Below are 19,511 nucleotides of genomic sequence, written 5' to 3' on the forward strand. Positions count from 1 at the left end.
ATATATATATATATATATATATATATATATATATATATATATATATATATATATACACACACATACACACACACAAAAAAGTACAAGCTCTTCTTTTGGGCAGCAAGATTTTACCGCGATTCGTCGGGCAACAATTGCCCCAAAATTGCCCCGTGTTTGGGGTGCCATTGCAAGTCATGGGAATCGCTCAGGCGCCCTGCGACTTGCAATAGTTCAGGAACACAGGCAGAATTGTGGCAATTCTGCACGCAATCCGAGACGCCTATATGTGAATGGAGCCTTAATATTTTCTTGAGGGGCCCTGCCAGGTAGTCTGTACGGGGCCCCGCAATTTCTATCAGCAGCCCTGAGTGTCATGGTCTGGGGCTGCATGAGTGCTGCCGGCACTGGGGAGCTACAGTTTATTGAGGGAACCATAAATGCCAACATTTTGTACATTTTCACTTATGGGCGTTTTGTTGCCAGCGGTTTAGACATTAATGGCTGTGTGTTGAGTTATTTTTAGGGGACAGCAAATTTACACGGTTATACAAGCTGTACACTCACTACTTTACATTGTAGCAAAGTGTCATTTCTTCAGTGTTGTCACATGAAAAGATAGAATAAAATATTTTAAAAAATGTGGTGGTGGGGGTGATACCGGTCCTGCTGATGGGTTAAGGACCTTCTATGGCCCTGTCCAGCCACATAGAGTAACTGCCTGTCTCCTGGAATCTCCTCCATGCTCTTGAGACTGTGCTGGGAGACACAGCAAACCTTCTGACAATGGCACGTATTGATGTGCAATCCTGGAGGAGTTGGACTGTCTGTGCAACCTCTATAAGATCCAGGTATCGCCTCATGTCACCAGTAGTGACACTGACCCTAGCCAAATGTAAAACTAGTAAAAAAAAAAAACAGTCAGAAAAAAGGAGTAGGGGAAAAAAAATGCCAGTGGCCTCCACCTGTAAAACCATTCGTGTTTTGGATGTTGTCCCATCTAGTGCACCTTTTGTTCATTTCAGCTGAAACTGATTAACAACCCCCTCTGCTACTTAACTGACCAGATCAATATCCCAGGAGTTTAATTGACTTGATGCTATACTCTGATAAAAAGTGTTCCTTTCATTTTTTTTTTTTTTTTAGTAGTGTGTGTGTAAATATATATTATATATATATACACATACACACACTATATATATATATATATATATATATATATATATATATATATATATATATATATATATATATATATAATGTGTGTGTGTGTGTGTGTGTGTGTGTATGTGTATGTGTATATGTATATATATATATATACATACATACACATACACATACACACTATATTATATATATATATATATATATATATATATATATATATATATATACATACACATACATACACCTTTTTTAAATGTATTCCCTCTATGAACTACAAGTAACCTTGTCTTCCTTTTGCAGAGTCAGTGTCAAGAGCACAGTTTACATACTCTAGCTATTTGGGGACACCACACCTGACATGATATAGGATGTGATATCCATTTTCCAATAGTAAAAAGCAGGTCAGCTATGTTCTGAAAATGGGACGCGCCATTTCATAGAGCTTAAAAAGCACGTGCAGCTTTGGAGAAAGTGACTTGGAATGCAGAAGGTAGGTATTGTCTTTCCTTTTTTCAGCAAAGGAGGATTAAACTTGATGTATATCCCCCTCCCCCCTCCTCCATTGATTTTTTTACCTTCCATCCATATCAGGCAAGTGCTTATACCGGTTAAAGCCCAAATGAACTTTGTTTAACCTCTTCACGGCCAGAACTGTTTTTGCACAAGTTTAAAAAAAAAATAATTTTAGGTCTGACGATTAGTGTAAACCCCCCATTCATTATAGGTTTTCTGAAAGCAGACACCCTGCATGTGCACCTGCAAAACAGTGGCAGATTGCAGTACCTTATTTTCCATAGGTGGGGATTTAAAAAGCCCCATCAGGTCTTTACTATTCTTTTTCTCATGCCTGTGTGTGCAGTGATATGTAGCAAGCTACGTTTTGGTACAATGGCACCCCCATCTGGTGTGTTTGCTTTTTTGTGTGAATACTTGGGTGTAACATTATTTTAACACTTTTTTCACTAGAACTTTACTTCGATCACTGCAGCCCCGTAGGGCTTGCTGTCTGATGACTTGTTGGGCCTCCTCTGATCACCTGCAGACAGTCACTAGGGGACAGTTCACACGTCCCTCCTTACTCCACACGTCCCTCCTTACTCCACATATCCATCCTTACTCCCAATAAACAGTCCAGGGGTTTTGGTTTTTATTATTTTGGAACTTGGATGGGGGAAGGGAATAGTGGGATACTCCAACTATTCACAATGGATTAGGACAACTCTAACTTGGCCTCACCAGGTTGTTTGTGAAAAGCAGCTGCACTGCTTGAGCCATACTGCCACATGTATGGAAAGGGTTAAGTCTCCTTGCTCTTTTCTCTCCAGCAATAGACTTGGTGAACTACATTATCTTCGGGACGCTCACTAGCATCCCCTTTACTGACACTTCTAGCTGCAGGGGGGTGGCCCCCCTCGGGTCAGGCCCCTTATCGCAGATCTGTACTCACTGTATTGCAGAATCAGATCCTCCAGTGTCTCCTCTTTCAGTCAGCTTCCCTGGACCTCTGGGTTCAGTTCCTCACTAACACTCTCCAGGCTCTCAGGTCGACTACCAGAGGCCACATGGCAGCCGCCCCCTCCCTACAGGACTCCGCTATCCAGACAAAAGACCCACATGTGCTCCTGGCATTTATACAGCATCTCAGCATGCACTTTTCCTCTGCCAATCACCAGGGCTGTATCAAAACACCTGTGCACTCATTCATCAGGTTTCTTCCCACTGTCCAATATGCCTTTCTATTGGACCAGTGTGAAAACAATCTGCAGACAGAACGAGTTGCACCTGAGCACAATGAGCAGACCTCACTAATGGTGCTTTTCCACTGCATGGAACCGAATGGTTCGGCTCGCTTTTGTGCTTTTCCACTGCATGGTACCGCATGGTACGGTGTAGGAACGGTACGGTACGGCGGCGCTTTTCCACTACATGGAACCGAACAGTACGGCTCTCTAAACAGTACCATAAACAGTACCACCACAGTTGTGGTTCCAAGAGGGCCGTACCAGTACCATATCCCACAATCCTTTGCATGCAGCCTTGACTGTTTGTCACTACTTGCAACTGATTGGTCAGAGAATCATTGTTATCCCACCCACTTACTTTAGTACTACTTTAGTGGAAAAGCAAACCGTACCGAACTGTTCCAACACCGTACCATGCGGTACCATGCAGTGGAAAACCAAGCAGGGCCAAGCCGGTACTTGCAGTGGAAAAATGCCATAACAGATCCTGCTCTCTGGTAAGCAGAGAATATAGATTTACCTGCAGTCCTTCTGGTAAGCAGACAAGACCCAAAACTATACTTTCTAGCACCTACCTAGGAGGGTGCTACATCACATAGGGGACCGAAGGTCCAAAAATAGAATATAAACTCTTTGCTACAGGTTCTTTTTTTAGGTGGTATTAGGGGGTCTTAGACCCCTAAGGTATTACCTGCCTTTAACTGAAGCCAATGAAGTACAGATCATGCTCCATTAGCTTCTTTCCTTGCCACAGGGCCAGGGTTAAGGAAAAACAAAAACCAGTGATGTGATGCTTCCTGGTTCTTTGTGGCCAGGGGAGATTAGCGAATGGATTTTCTCTGGTCTCCTTCCCCTCCACTTGTGACACTGGGACAGCTGAACCTGGGATGCATTGTTGGGGGGGGGGGGTTGTTGTAACATTTCGGGGGGTCCCAGAAACCAGTTGGGGTGCCTTGTGAAGTGTAAACCCAGCAGCTGGGGGTGTGTGTGTGTGTGTGTTTGTCATCGCCACTGACACTGACGTATGGCATTTAGCAGGGGGGAAAAAAAAAAAGAAAAAAGAAGGGGGAGGTAAGAATTCAGTATCTTTTTTAAAAAACATTGGGGGGGGGGGGGGGGTTGGAAAGCTGGAGCTGGTCATTAAAGCGGAGTTCCACCCAAAAGTGGAACTTCCGCTTTAGGTATTCTAACCCCCTGACAAGCCACATTTGGCATGTAATTTTTTTTGGGGGGGGGGGGGGACGAGCGGGTACCTAGTTTTGACAGGTACCCACTCCCGCTCGGAGCGCCGCGGCGCCCTGAACGGAAGTTCTCCTCTCCCCCTCCCTCTCTGCAATCTTCTGGGACATGTCAGAGGTCCCAGAAGATTCCCGGCCAATCAAGACGCGCAGCGCAACTCACGCATGCGCAGTGGGTACCCGGCTGTGAAGCCGCAAACTGTCATAGCCGGGTGCCCACAGCAGTGATGCCGGCGCCGCCGAGACCAGAGGGAAGAGGATCGAGGCTTCGGGCGGCCGCATCGCTGGACCGTTGGACAGGTGAGTGAAAAGGCTGGAACTCCGCTTTAAAACATAAAGCATTTTATGTAATAAAGTCCTGGGAATGGATAGAATAATCAAATCCTCATGTGGTTCCATATGCTACTTCTACTGGAAAGAAATTACAGCAATGACTGTCCTTTCCTTAAGGATTTTATTTACATGCCATTTACTTACATGTAGTTGGGATGCACGGCGTGTGCCATATCAGCGCTGATCATAAAGGATTTGGGCACAGATTCCTCAAAGGCGGTCAGATTCTGAGGGGTGCAGGAAATGCGACGCAGGAGCAGCTCAGTGAGAAGTGACTCTGCTCCATGCGCGCTCCCCGATCCCACCTGATTGGGGAAAAAAATAAATAAATTATATGGATGAAAATCTGAAAAAGAAATCCCCAAAGTTTAGTAACAAGTCTTCCTAATAGTTGTCAGTAAAATTCACTCCAATAGTCCTAATCTGTTACTGGATCGGCATGGCAGCCGGCCAACTAGCACCTTGAGACTATTGTCAGCAATGGCGGCCTTTGTGTTTCCATCAGTGTAAGTTTTCTTTCAGGGTGGTTTTATTTTTTACACGAACAGGTTAGGGGTTAAAGTTGAAGTCCAGGCAGGTATGACAGACACAAATTAATACAGCTCTTTATTCATGAACACATAAAATATATCTTTTAAAAATGTAAGCAGTGCAAGTACCTGAATTTAACTTGGTATCAGCTTCTTGCATTCCCTGTATAGCTCAGACTGGGAGAGGGAGAAGCAGCAGTAGGAGCCAATCAGCTGTGCGGCAGTGCCCACAAGGGACATGCTGATAGGAGCAAAGAGCGGAGAGAAGCTCATCGGTCTGCTGCTTCTCCTTTCACTGTCCAGTCACAGGTTATTCTGTAACTACGTGTATTACAGTATAATCAACCCTGACAGACAGGGCTGTGTAAATCTGAGCACTACCACATGTTACCGCATGCTACAAATGCAAGTGCATCGCCTTATTGCATTGTGGTGTCATTGAAAATGAATGGCAATGCTAAATCATGCGTGCAATACTGCAACACAGAAGTGTGCATGGTCCCTTAAGGTTAGAGTGAGGGATGGCATGAGCATGAGGATAAGCATAGGAATAAGGGATAGGTGGAGGGGGGAGTTTTGGCAGAGGATGGGCCGTGTGGACGCGGCAGAGGATGGGCGCGGCAGAGCATGGGCCGTGGACACGGCAGAGGATGGGCAAGCAGCAGATCCCTGTGTCCATTTAGACAGGGAGCTGCAGTTTGGCACCGCCCCCTCTCTCTCCTGATTGGATAACTGACATTGATCGACAGCTACGGGAGCCAATGGCGCCACGGCTGTGTTTCAGCCAATCAGCATGGAGAGTCCCCGACAGCTGAGGGATTCATGGAAATTGCTGGACAGAGATGGGGCTCAGGTAAGTATTAGGGGGTGGTGGGGAGACTGCTACACACAGAAGGCTTTTTATCTTAATGCCTAGAATGCATGAAGATAAAAAACCTTCCTGCCTTTACAACTTCCTTATTGTAGGGTTGTGCCTCCCCCTCACTTTCTTCTTCTGCTCTATCCGGCACCAAAGTCGTGTCAGTGACCTCATCATCCCCTCCATCCTCATTATCACTGGAGACAACTTGGCAATACACTGCAGCTGGGGGAACATTACTGCCAATTTGGCTAGATAGGTTAGTGATAGATCGTAGGTGTCTATAGATGTAGTGATTTTAGGGTTAGGCTGGACTTCTTTAAAAAGAGAAAGGTCCATGTATGTTGCCTTGACTTATGCTTTAAAGTGTAACTAAAGGCAACATACATGGACCTTTCCCTTTTTAAAAAGTCCAGCCTAACCCTAAAATCGCTACATCTATAGACACCCACAATCTATCACTAACCTATCTAGCCCTGTAAAGAAGAAATCGGTATACATACCTTTTTTTTTTAAGCCACGCAGATCCGGTCTCCAGCGGCAGAAGCTCTGCAGAGGAAACGGCCGACAACGGCTGGGAATTGAATGGGAAGTGACGTCACCCATGGACTTACTATGGGGCTTCCGTTGTCAGCTGCCTCCTCTTCACCCCCCTCCAAAGCAAAGCCGCGGCCGATAGCTCAACGTTGGATCAGCTTCAGAAAAGGTAAGTATACTGATTTCTTCTTTACAGGGCTAGATAGGTCTAGTGTTAGATTGTGGATGTCTATAGATGTAGCGATTTTAGGGTTAGGCTGGACTTCTCCTTTAACCGGTTGCCGACCGCCGCAAGTACATATACAGCTGCGGTCAGCCCCGGTCAGGCAAAGTGACGTACCGGTACGTCACCAGCCTGGGAGTCAATAGCGGGCGGGCGTGCCCCGCCAAAGGCGCGCTCCCGCCTCGGCTCGTTCACGGACACCTCCGTGCATCTGACCGGCGGACCCGATGTCCGCCGGTCACTTGCGATCGTCGCTGTGAAGGGAGAAAGGCAGGCGGCTAATGTAAACAAAGCCGCCTGTCATTCTCCCCTGTGTAAAAGCACTGATCTAACGGTCCTGCTATGTAGGACCGTTGATCTGTGCTGTTACACACAGCCACATCCCTGGCTGTTAGAAGCACGCCCCTAGGGACACACTTAACCCCTCCCTGTCCAATAAAGTTAACCCCTTCCCTGCCAGTGTCATTTTTACAGTAACAGTGCATATGTATAGCACTGATTACTGTAGTAATGTCACTGGTACCCCCAAAAGTGTCAAAAATGTCAGTCAAGGGTCCGATCTGTCCGCCGCAATGTCGCAGTCCCAAAAAAAATAAATAAAAAAAAATAAAAAAAAAAAAAATAAAACACACACACACACACACACACACACACACACACACACACACAACAAAAATGACAAAACTCTTTCCCTTCGTTAGTAAACGCAATAACTTTTGTGCAAACCAATCAAAATACGCTTATTGTGATTTTTTTTACCAAACATAGGTAGCAGAAAACAAATTGGCCAAAAATGTAAAAAAATTTTTTACATTTTTAAATTTTTTGGGGGGGAATTGCATATGAAAAAAAATGTGAAAAATATTGTTATTTTTGCAAAAGTGTCGCTCTTTTTTTGATTATAGCGCATGAGGGAGAAAAAAAAAAAAAAAAATCACACAGATGATCAAATACCACCAAAAGAAAGCTCTGTTTGTGGGAAAAAAAAGAACGTCAAATTCGTTTAGATACAGCGTCGCACGACCGCGCAATTGTCCTTTAAAGTCACGCAGTGCCAAATCGCAAAATACCCCCTGGTCAGGAAGGGGGTAAAATCTTCTGGGGCTTAAGTGGTTAAAAAGGGAAAGGTGCATGTATGTTGCCTTCACTTATGCTTTAAAGTGTAACTAAAAAGACACACTTTTTTTTTTAAGTTTTGGATAGAGTGGAGAGGGATTAGTAACCCTTACAGTTTTTATTGCATTCTGTGGAAAGAATTTAAAAAGGAAAGAACTTAAAAACAAAAAATATTCCAATATACAATGCAAATCCCAAAATATTGAATACATGTTCTATATACTGGCGTTCTGGTGATATTATACATTTTGGACAGATTTACAAGTTGTGTCATCAGTTTCATCAAAGCACTCGCTATTGTTTAGGTTTACTGCTGTAGGGCTGTGATGGACCTTATGGATCTATGGACATAGATATATGGACACATTTCGGGTAAACAGACTGTAGTGGAAATAATAATAAAAAAAAAAAATGGAGTGGTGTAAGTAGTAATAGGAGTAGCAGCTGGTAGGAAATAACTCCCAGTTCAAGGTTACAAGTGCCAGCAGACTAGTCATGCTTGCGTGTTCTTGGCATTTTGGGTGAGCTGCGTAATGCATGCCTTTTCTTCCAAGTAAAGGTCACATATCCTCCTTTCCACTGCAGCTGTCTGTAGGATCGTCCCCCTACCTTGTAATGTCCCCACATTCATATATGCAGAGTGTGTGTGTCACAAGGATACATTGCGGTTGATTTACTAAAACTGGAGTGTGCAAAATCTGGTGCAGCTCTGCATAGAAACCAATCAGCTTCCAGGTTTTATTGTCAAAGCTTAATTGAACAAACTGAAGTTAGAAGCCGATTGGCTGCCATGCACAGCTACAACAGATTCGGAGTGCTCCAGCTTTTGTAAACCCCCCCCAGTTTGTCCTGATATGATGATTTTATCATTACTCCCAGCATGCCTCACCTCCTCATTGTCATACAGGGTGATCATCCTGACATTGGGGTCGTTGGCCAGAGAGGTGGATGAGTCACAGGAGCCCAGAAGAGCCTACAGGGTTAAGAGGATAATAAGCATAGAATTTAGTAGACACAGGAAAGGCAACACAAAGCATCAAACAATGTAAAGTCATGGTTTAGGACTAAAGCCCCGTACACACACACAGATTGTTGGCCGTAAATTGTCGGCCAACGTCCGATCGGCCGATTGTCGGCTTGTTAGTATGATGCTTCCGACAACCAACTGCGAATTTTCGGTCGAAAAAAAATCTGGTGTGCATGCTATAAAATTTTTGTTGGCCAACAACAGAACGGCCGATTGTTCCTCAGTCAGTACAGATTTCAGCCGACAAAAATCAGATGAGCAAGACTGGGCATGCTCAGAGAAGAAAAAACACACGGAAAGTCAACCATCACATGACATCACTTCTGAAGTTGGTTTTTGTTGGCCAACAAAAGTCCAGTGCAAGTCTAGAGCACATTTCAACCAACAAACACTGGACAAAAAGACGGCCGATCGGTCGGCCAACAATCTGTGCGTTTGTATGGGGCTTTACAGTTTAATAACATTTTGATTTTCAGAAAAATGTATTTTTTTTTGTTTTGGATAGATGTTAGAGAGTTAAAGTGGTTGTAAACCTTAAGACACGAAATCTGAACAAAGCACATCCCTCTATAGCAGTGATGGCGAACCTTGGCACCCCAGAGGTTTTGGAACTCCATTTCCCATGATGCTCATGCACTCTGCGGTGTAGTTGAGTATCATGGGAAATGTAGTTCCAAAACATATGGGGTGCCAAGGTTTGCCATCACTGCTCTATAGTGTGTACTTGTCTCTATCCACAGCATCAAGTGTGATTTCTCTCTGCTATCTTCATGAATCACTTCTGACAAGTTTTCCTGACACCAAGAGACAAAAGGTGACAGAGGAGGGAGCTCCAGCACAGTCTGATTGACAGCCTCAGCTCTTTTCCTGTGTGAAAGGGGGTGTGTCCCTTCCCGCCAATTAGCTACCAGAGCTCTTCTCTGTGAGCTCTGCAGTGTGTAACTTCAGCTCTTTGCCCCCCGTTTTTTGACAGCTCAGACAAGCTTTTTAAATTCTGGACTTTGAAGGGATAAACAAGAAAACAAGATGGTTGCAGATAAAGGGGTACAACTTACGTAGGAGGATTTGTTTCATCTCTGTTTTTTACAATACCAGCAGTAAAGAAGTCATGGCAAATACCATACTGAAATATTAATGAAATATTTCTTCTGTAGAGGAGCACTCTTATTTATTTTTTATTTGGGTGGCAAGCCTTTTGGCTGTTGGGTTAGGCCTCTTTCGCACGGGCGTTCCGTATGTCCGTATATCACCCCATCCGTTTGCGGGTGATATACGGACATAATGCATGTCAATGGGATTGCGGATGACACCCGATTTGCGTCCTTTCAGTTCTGTTCCGTTTTTTGGAACAGAACCCTATTTTTTCTTCCGTTTAAAAACGGAAAGGATGCAAAATCGGATGTCAGCGGTGTCATCCGCAATCCCATGGACATACATTATGTCCGTATACCATCCGCAAACGGATGGGATGATATGCGGACATACGGACCGGATGACAAGTGTCATCTGTGTCCGTAAAAAAAAAAAAAAAGCCGGAGCGGATCGAAATACGGTCCGCTCTGTGTGAAAGAGGCCTAAAGTTTTTAGTTTCTCTAATGGCCTGCTGAGAAAAAAAGAGAAGGAGAAAAAAAGAAAAAAAAGGAGAAAAAAAAAAAAAGAAAAAAAAAAAAGAAGAAAAAAGAAAGAAGAAGAAAAAAAAAAAAAAAAGAAAAAAGAAAAAAAGAAGAAGGAGGAGAAAAAAAAAGAGAAGGAGAAAAAAAAGAAGAAAAAAAGAAGATAAAAAGGAGGAAAAAAAAAAAAAAAAAAAAAAAAAGAGAAAAAAAAAAGAGGAGAAAAAAAAAAAAAAAAAAAAAAAAAAGAGGAGGAGAGAAGAAAGGAGAGAAAAAAAAAAAAAGAGAAGAAGGCGAAAAAAAAAAAAAAAAAAAAGAAGGCGAAGGAGAAATTAGAGCACTCCACTACAGAAGAAATAATTTGAGATTTACAAATTATTTTTACTTGTTTTGTGTTCTGAGGTACAAAACAGAGCCTGTGGGTCTATCCTGGCTCATAAGACACAATACAAAAAAGGGAAACTAAACGTAACCTTGTATTGTGTCTTATAAGCCGGGGTATGCCCATAGACTCTGTTCTGTACTTCAAAGCTTTTGCACAAAAACAAATAAAATTAATTAAAAAAAAAAAAAAAGAAGGAATAGACAATTTTTTTTCCCCTTTATACAAAACTTATAGCATCAAAATGTATAATTGCCTAACCCACATATAGCAACATTTCAATCCAGGAATGGATCCAGATGCTTTTGGGGGGTGATGATTGTGCTAGAATTACCCCAGGCATATTGTTTGCCTTCCTCCGATTCAGAACTGTCGGAGTGGTGAAAGGATGAACGAAGGCTTTTTTTCAGCCTGATTAACAATGTATGTATTTTGCTGCCAGGCAAGGCTGGTAGTATGGGGACATTTGTTTTGCATTTAAACCGTTACATAGAAGACAGAGGAAGAGTTTTCTAATGATGTGGATGCTGCAATTAATCCTCACAGTGGTGAAAAATAAGCTCAGCTGCAACTCAATGAATTACAAATCTGATTATTTTACTAGATCAATGATGGATGAACGCCAATAACTAGATACCATTCTTCATGGAGGTCAGATGGGTTATTTTAGACTAAAATCGAAGCTTGGTGGAGGGGGGGGGGGAATGGGGGATAAACTGATAAAAATATATATTTTTTTTCCCTCAAAGGGATTGATTTACTATAAGGCAAATAGACTGTGCACTTTGCAAGTGCAGTTGCTCCAGAGCTTTGTAAATGAGCGGAAGCTTTGCCGACTTCCATCATCCAATCATCTGCAAGCAGACATGCTTCCCCCCGCCCCCTTGCATGTGATTGGATATTCTTTGCAAAGTGAAGCTTTACCTCATTTAGTGCCGGTTCACATTTGTGCGATCACAGAGATGGCATGTAATCCGGAGCGCACTGCTCCTAAAATGACATGCGATCTCTGTGCGGTGCAAATTCAGCCATACAGTTTGTATGGCTGAACTCACACTGCAATCACACTAAAACTCGCACAGGACCCCATTTTTGGTCCGCAGCAGAATCGGATCGCATGGTGGTTCACGCTAGTGCGATCCGATTCTGTGCGAACTTTCAGATCGCACTGCGATATGCTATCTGATCTGGGGGTGTCGTTAACTATTAATTGACACCCCCAGCGTATCGCATATAGCAGTGTAAACTGCCAGGGGTGCGGATGCGATGCGGGAACACGCTGTATATTTTCGTAGCATTCCTGCATCGCACAAATGTGAACCGGCACTTATCAAGCGCTGGAGCAACTGTACTTGCAAGGGCACAGTCTATTTGCCTTTAGTAAATCAACCCCCGAGTCCTCTCACACTCTTGTAAAAATAGGGTAAAATCTTCCAATGATTTGCTGTTCTATCTGATGTAGCAAACCTAGTTTTGACAGATACCCACAGGGCCGGGACGGGACAAGAGGTGGGCAGGAGGAGCGGTTGCCCTTGTCGCAATGGTTAATTGCAGGGATAGGGGGGGCGCCATGACCCTAACCCTAACGGAAGGGTGGCACAGTGTGGCATCGTTGCCCTGGGCACTGGATGACCTTGTCCTGGCACTGGGTACCCGCTCCGCACTTCTGCTCGGATCACCTAGGCAACCTGAGCGAAAGTTCTCCTCTCCCCCTCCTTCCCTGCACCAAAAACCTCTGCTGGTATCCGGTGCCGGAGTGTTATGGAGGAATGACATTCATTCTTCTGGCCACCTGGTGACCTTGTTGCATGGTTTGATACACAATCCCCATTTGAGCCATGCTTTAGGAAGTCAATCTGGTGCGGTGTTGGAGCATTGCAGTCTGCACAGGGGAATGTTAAGGCCCGTACAAACTTGATGGAAATCTGAAGAAATATCCTCCGATTTTTCTCTCTTGCTCAGCCGGTCATTACCGTTTTTAGTTGACAGTGCATAAATGTTCACGAAATTTCTCGTCAGATTTTCTTTTCTTTTTGGGACATTTGTTCCCAGACTTCCGGGTTGTCAGGAACTTCAGATCATGCGTGGTCTTTCGTATCCGATTTTTCGCGGACATACTGCATACACATTAAACGAAAATTGGTCGTCTGGGGACGGACGATAAAAAATTTTGGGGTTTGTCCCTCGTTTTTTTCCGTTGAAAAAGTCGGCATCGGCTGCTGAAAATCGTACGATTTTACCTCGGACGGGAATTTTCGGCAGATTTTCTACTAGTGTGTACCCCACTTTAGCACTTGATTTTCACTCAACACATGGACTGTTTTTGAATGTTTCAGATAACAAGTCTATTGCATTTTTTTCCCCAATACTGTGTTTTTATACTTTTTTTTGGCTATTGTTCAAAGAGGTCGTACAATTGTTTTTTTACTCACATAATATATGTGGACTTTATAATAGCTGCACTCGGTTTCAGTTTTTTTTATATTTACATATACCGGTATTGTTTGTTTTGTCATGAGGAACTTCTGTAAAAGGTGAAGCAATTAATGGACAACATTGCATTTTTTCACTATATAAAATACCAGTAATAAAAAAAGGTATTATGTTCTATAAAGGAAGGTCTTGTAATGTAAAGGGCAGCTTTGAGAACTCCGCACTAGAAGGGTAACCTCTCATCTTATTAAAGTGGATTTAAAGCCCTATTTTTTTTTCTCTAGCTTTTACAATGCGTAGAAAAAGGTTATATACTCATGGAGAGGTGGAGAGGCGTTTATCGCTCTTTGTCCCTGCTAGGGAGACTCACTCTCTCTTTGTCCCGGTGATCATTGTTATTGGGGCTGAAAAATGGGAAAAGCAAAAATTTAACAGTTTCACCAGAACATAAGAGGGAATATTTTCCAGTGGGGACAGTTGTTTCAGTGACAACTGTCTAAGAAGGGATTTCCCTTCAAATTAGAGAGATGCCCTTAGTGTCGGTGGGAGGAAGAATTTTGCCCCATTGTGGGTGTCGGTGGGAGGAAGAATTTTGCCCCATTGTGGGTGTCGGTGGGAGGAAGAATTTTGCCACATTGTGGGTGACAGTGGGAATAATATTGCCCTATTGTGGGTGACAGTGGGAGGAAGAATATTGCCCCATTGTGGGTGTCAGTGGGAAGAATATTGCCCCATTATGGGTGTCAGTGGGAATAATATTGCCCCATTGTGGGTGACAGTGGGAGGAAGAATATTGCCCCATTGTGGGTGACAGTGGGAAGAATATTGCCCCATTGTGGGTGTCAGTGGGAAGAATATTGCCCCATTGTGGGTGTCAGTGGGAAGAATATTGCCCCATTGTGGGTGTCAGTGGGAGGAAGAATATTGCCCCATTGTGGGTGACAGTGGGAGGAAGAATATTGCCCCATTGTGGGTGACAGTGGGAAGAATATTGCCCCATTGTGGGTGACAGTGGGAGGAAGAATATTGCCCCATTGTGGGTGACAGTGGGAGGAAGAATATTGCCCCATTGTGGGTGACAGTGGGAGGAAGAATATTGCCCCATTGTGGGTGACAGTGGGAGGAAGAATATTGCCCCATTGTGGGTGACAGTGGGAGGAAGAATATTGCCCCATTGTGGGTGACAGTGGGAGGAAGAATATTGCCCCATTGTGGGTGACAGTGGGAGGAAGAATATTGCCCCATTGTGGGTGACAGTGGGAGGAAGAATATTGCCCCATTGTGGGTGACAGTGGGAGGAAGAATATTGCCCCATTGTGGGTGACAGTGGGAGGAAGAATATTGCCCCATTGTGGGTGACAGTGGGAGGAAGAATATTGCCCCATTGTGGGTGACAGTGGGAGGAAGAATATTGCCCCATTGTGGGTGACAGTGGGAGGAAGAATATTGCCCCATTGTGGGTGACAGTGGGAGGAAGAATATTGCCCCATTGTGGGTGACAGTGGGAGGAAGAATATTGCCCCATTGTGGGTGACAGTGGGAGGAAGAATATTGCCCCATTGTGGGTGACAGTGGGAGGAAGAATATTGCCCCATTGTGGGTGTCAGTGGGAGGAAGAATATTGCCTCTATTGTGGGTGACAGTGGGAGGAAGAATATTGCCCCATTGTGGGTGACAGTGGGAAGAATATTGCCCCATTGTGGGTGACAGTAGGAAGAATATTGCCCCATTGTGGGTGACAGTGGGAAGAATATTGCCCCATTGTGGGTGACAGTGGGAAGAATATTGCCCCATTGTGGGTGACAGTGGGAGGAAGAATATTGCCTCTATTGTGGGTGACAGTGGGAGGAAGAATATTGCCTCCATTGTGGGTGACAGTGGGAGAGAGAATATTGCCCCATTGTGGGTGTCAGTGGGAGGAAGAATAGGATGTATCCTTGGGATAAGAAGGAAAATCTTTCTAACAGGAAAAAAATAAATAAAATCTAATTGTGGTTGTAACCAATCCATACTCCATTAATATCTAAAACCAAAAAAGGTTTTGGCTTTGGATACATTTTCTCTTTTTGATGAAAATACTTCCCTGAAAGGGTCTGGGATTCCGGTCTAGCACTGTCAGGGGGAGGAAGAATATTGCTCCATTGTGGGTGACAGTGGGAAGAAGAATATTGCCCCATTGTGGGTGACAGTGGTAGGAAGAATATTGCCCCACCCATTGTGGGTGACAGTGGGAGGGAGAATATTGCCCCATTGGGTGACAGTGGGAAGAAGAATATTGCCCCATTGTGGGTGACAGTGGGAAGAAGAATATTGCCCCATTGTGGGTGACAGTGGGAAGAAGAATATTGCTGCATTGTGGGTGACAGTGGGAGAGTGGGAGGGAGAATATTGCCTCCATTGTGGGTGACAGTGGGAGGAAGAATATTGCCCCATTGTGGGTGACAGTGGGAGGAAGAATAGGATGTATCCTTGGGATAAGAAGGAAAATCTTTCCAACAGGAAAAAAATAAATAAAATCTAATTGGGGTTGTAACCAATCCATACTCCATTAATATCTAAAACCAAAAAAGGTTTTGGCTTTGGATACATTTTCTCTTTTTGATGAACATACTTCCCTGAAAGGGTCTGGGATTCCTGTCTAGCACTGTCAGGGGGAGGAAGAATATTGCTCCATTGTGGGTGACAGTGGGAAGAAAAATATTGCCCCACCCATTGTGGGTGACAGTGGGAGGGAGAATATTGCCCCACCCATTGTGGGTGACAGTGGGAGGGAGAATATTGCCCCATTGGGTGACAGTGGGAAGAAGAATATTGCCCCATTGGGGGTGACAGTGGGAAGAAGAATATTGCCCCATTGGGGGTGACAGTGGGAAGAAGAATATTGCCCCATTGTGGGTGACAGTGGGAAGAAGAATATTGCTGCATTGTGGGTGACAGTGGGAGAGTGGGAGGGAGAATATTGCCCCATTGTGGGTGACAGTGGGAGGGAGAATATTGCCCCATTGTGGGCGACAATGGGAGGGAGAATATTGCCCCATTGTGGGCGACAGTGGGAGGGAGAATATTGCCCCATTGTGGGTGACAGTGGGAGGAAGAATATTGCCCCATTGTGGGTGACAGTGGGAAGAAGAATATTGCCCCATTGTGGGTGACAGTGGGAAGAAGAATATTGCCCCATTGTGGGCGACAGTGAGAGGGAGAATATTGCCCCATTGTGGGCGACAATGGGAGGGAGAATATTGCCTCTGTTGGTGACAGTGGGAGGGAGAATATTGCCCCATTGTGGGCGACAATGGGAGGAAGAATATTGCCTCAATGTTGGTGTCTGCGGGAGGAAGACTAGGAGGTATCCTTGGGACAAGAAGGAAAATCTTTCCAACAGGTAAAAAAAAAAAAAAAAAAAAAAAAAAAATCTAGTTGTGGTTGTAACCAATCCATACTCCATTAATATATCTAAACAAAAAGGTTTAGGTTTTGGCTTTAGATACAGTTTCTTTTTTTGATGGACATACCTCCCTGAAGGGGTCTGCAGGGACAGGATTCCTGTATATCACCCTTCAGCTAACTCAACACAATGCACCAGCTAAGTGTATGCATGATCCGGTGCTGTGCAGGCCAGCCTGGGGCAACGACCCGCAAGGCTCAGCCAAGGAGTCAACGGATCTGGAAAATGGACTAGACACTTGAAAAAAAGGGAAAAAAAAGGGAAATTAAAAAAAAAAAAAAAAAAAGAAGGACGGAAAATTTCTTGAACAAATTAATTTCTAAGGGTTTTTTTCAGACAGATGGTACACTTACCACCCTCTGAAAAGTGGTTCGTAGTGGATCTCTTTTTCAAAGGGCAGTATAGTAGCGGCTGACAGATGTTCAGAAGAGGCTACCGCTTCCTGACTTCTTTCTCTTCTTAAAACTGCCAGGCAGCAATTTTACATTACGGGACTGTGCTGCAACTGCAAGCCAAATGTTTGGCTCATGGTGGCATTGTGGCCCCACTGAACTCAATGCCAATGTCTCATTCTCAATGAGTGGGTTTGAAAGGCAGTACCGCCTCTCAAACCCAGATGCCCGAGATTCAAATGCCATGGCCCTGGATGTCCTCCACTCTATTTGATCTCCCCCCGCCCCCCACCATCTCCCTGAGTCCCTTTCTAGGTTTCTTTGATCCCCTCGCTATGGCTATACTGCTACCCGATTTAGTATTTTGGAGAGGTCCCCACCCCTCCATTCCCCTGTTGCTGCCATGATGGACCAATGGGTGTGTGCCCTAAAAGGGATTTGTAACAGATACTCCTGTACTTGTATGTTGATTCATTGCTGGAGAAGCTTATAGTGGATCTAAAGCGTTAAGGTTTTTCACCCTAATGCATTCTATGCATTAAGGTGTAAAACCTTCTGTGCTGCAAAATGTCCCCCCCCCCCCCCCCACCCACATACTTACCGGAGCCCAAAACGATCCAGCGATGTGCACAAGAGCAGCAGCTCTCCGTCTCTCTCCTCCCTCGGCAGATTGATAGCAGCGGAATCCATTTGTCAATCAAATGCTGTGCCAAGAAAGCCACCTGCTGCGTCAATAGACACAGACAGGGTGGCTCAGTAGAGAGCATGCATGGGTGGGCCAACGGAAAGCGGGTTGCTATAAGGGCACTTGCCAAAGAGGAGGAGCCTGGAGTCCGTGATCAATGCTAAAAATATGCACTGTCACTGTACTAATGACACTGGCTGGGAAGAAGTTAAACATCTAGGGAGATCAAAGGGTCAACTGTAAGCCTAATAAGTGTTTTTGTGTAATGTAAATATGTAATTTACAAGCGCCTTCCTTTTCTTAATGAACACACTCACTCAGTGGGGTTGATTAACTAAAGGCAAATAGACTGTGCACTTAGCAAAGTGCAGTTGCCCTCTGCAAGTGCAGTTGGCTCCAGAGCTTAGTAAATGAGGTAAAGCTTCACTTTGCAGAGTACCCAATCATGTGCAAGTGAAATAAAAAGAAAACAGCATTTTTGCTTGCACATGATTGGATGGTGGAAGTCAGTAGAGCTTCTGCTCATTTACTAATCTCTGGAGTAACTGCACTTGCAGAGTGCAACTATACTTTGCAAAGTGCACAGTCTATTTGGCTTTAGTAAATCATCCCCACTGTTTTCATTCATAACTGAAGCATAGTATGCTGTGTTTACTATGCTTCAGTTTGTAAATGAACAGGAAGCCGCTCATCACAGAGCACTTTTTATTCATTCACTGCCCCATGCAGCCGAGTCTGCGGAGAAAGGCATGCGTGTTTGAGCTTTGGGGTACACCCCAATAGGGATCGACCGATTATCGGCAAGGTCGATATATCGAAGGCCAATATGCACTTTCCCCGATATATCGGAATCGGACACCAAGGTGGCCGATATTGCCGATATTTCGGGAAAGTGCTTGTACCGGAGTGATGCCTGCAGCTAGAGGCATCACCCCGATACCGGCGTCCATAGCCGATGGTCGGCTGTCTTGTAATGATAACCAATGTGGCTGAGAATCTGCTCGGCTGTTATTACAAGGAGCGGGAGGGGACGTCCCCCCCCCCCCCGCGTCTCGCCCATCCCACAAGTCATGACATGACTTCCAGGTATTCGGCGCCAGAATAAAAATAACAGCATTCAAAAACAACCAAACTTGGCGTTTTGAATGCTTTTAAGTGCAGAGGAGGGGTTTGGGGTCCCCCAGATCCCTCCAGAAGAGTACCTGTATCAAGTGATGAAATAAAAAAAAAAAAAAAAAAACAAAAAACAAAAAAACCCAAAACAAAAACATTTTTCTTAAAATGAACAACAATATATCGGCCCATACCATATATGCAATGGCTAAAATATCGGTATCGGCAACGAAAAACGGATATCGGTCGATCACTACACTCTAATGCAATGGACATGCAAAAAAAAAAAAAAAAAAAACACAACCACGATGTGTTTTTGATACATGTTTGGTGCGATTTTGAAAGCGTGCCAAAAATGCAGTACTTTTCAAAAACGCACCCACAGCGCAGTAGTATGAGGAATCCCATAGGATTAAAAGGGAAATCTTTTTATTGCATTTTTAGCAAGGTATAAATGCCTCAGTGTGAAAGCAGCCTAAAATTTACTAGAATTTTAAACATTTAAAAAAAAAAAAAAAAAAAACCTTGCACAAACAAGTACATTTTTTAAAAAGGGTAAAAGACACAGGCAACGAGCTATTTCAGGCAGACTCCTTAACAAATGCTCAGAAATAATTAAACAAAGGATATTTGAATACAGCTGAACTTTCCATAAACCCCTGGGAGACATCAGCCCAGGATATTGATGAAGAAAGCCATG

The 19,511-nt window shown here is 44.2% G+C and overlaps 1 protein-coding gene across 4 annotated transcripts in view; it reads right to left on the reverse strand.

The window, feature by feature from the left end:
• The window catches only part of DNPEP (aspartyl aminopeptidase), an 85,025-nt gene that overhangs the window by 17,322 nt on the left and 48,192 nt on the right, over positions 1–19,511 (reverse strand). For all 4 annotated transcript variants that reach the window (XM_082262057.1, XM_082262058.1, XM_082262059.1 and 1 more), the window contains exons 10-11: positions 8,614–8,697; positions 4,604–4,764 (exon numbers count right to left, since the gene is read on the reverse strand). In XM_082262057.1, the coding sequence (XP_082118183.1) occupies positions 4,604–4,764; positions 8,614–8,697 (245 nt within the window). The remainder of the gene's footprint in view (positions 1–4,603; positions 4,765–8,613; positions 8,698–19,511) is intronic.

The sequence above is a fragment of the Pelophylax lessonae genome, assembly GCF_965119305.1.
Source record: "Pelophylax lessonae genome assembly, chromosome: 6".
Lineage (NCBI taxonomy): Eukaryota > Metazoa > Chordata > Amphibia > Anura > Ranidae > Pelophylax > Pelophylax lessonae.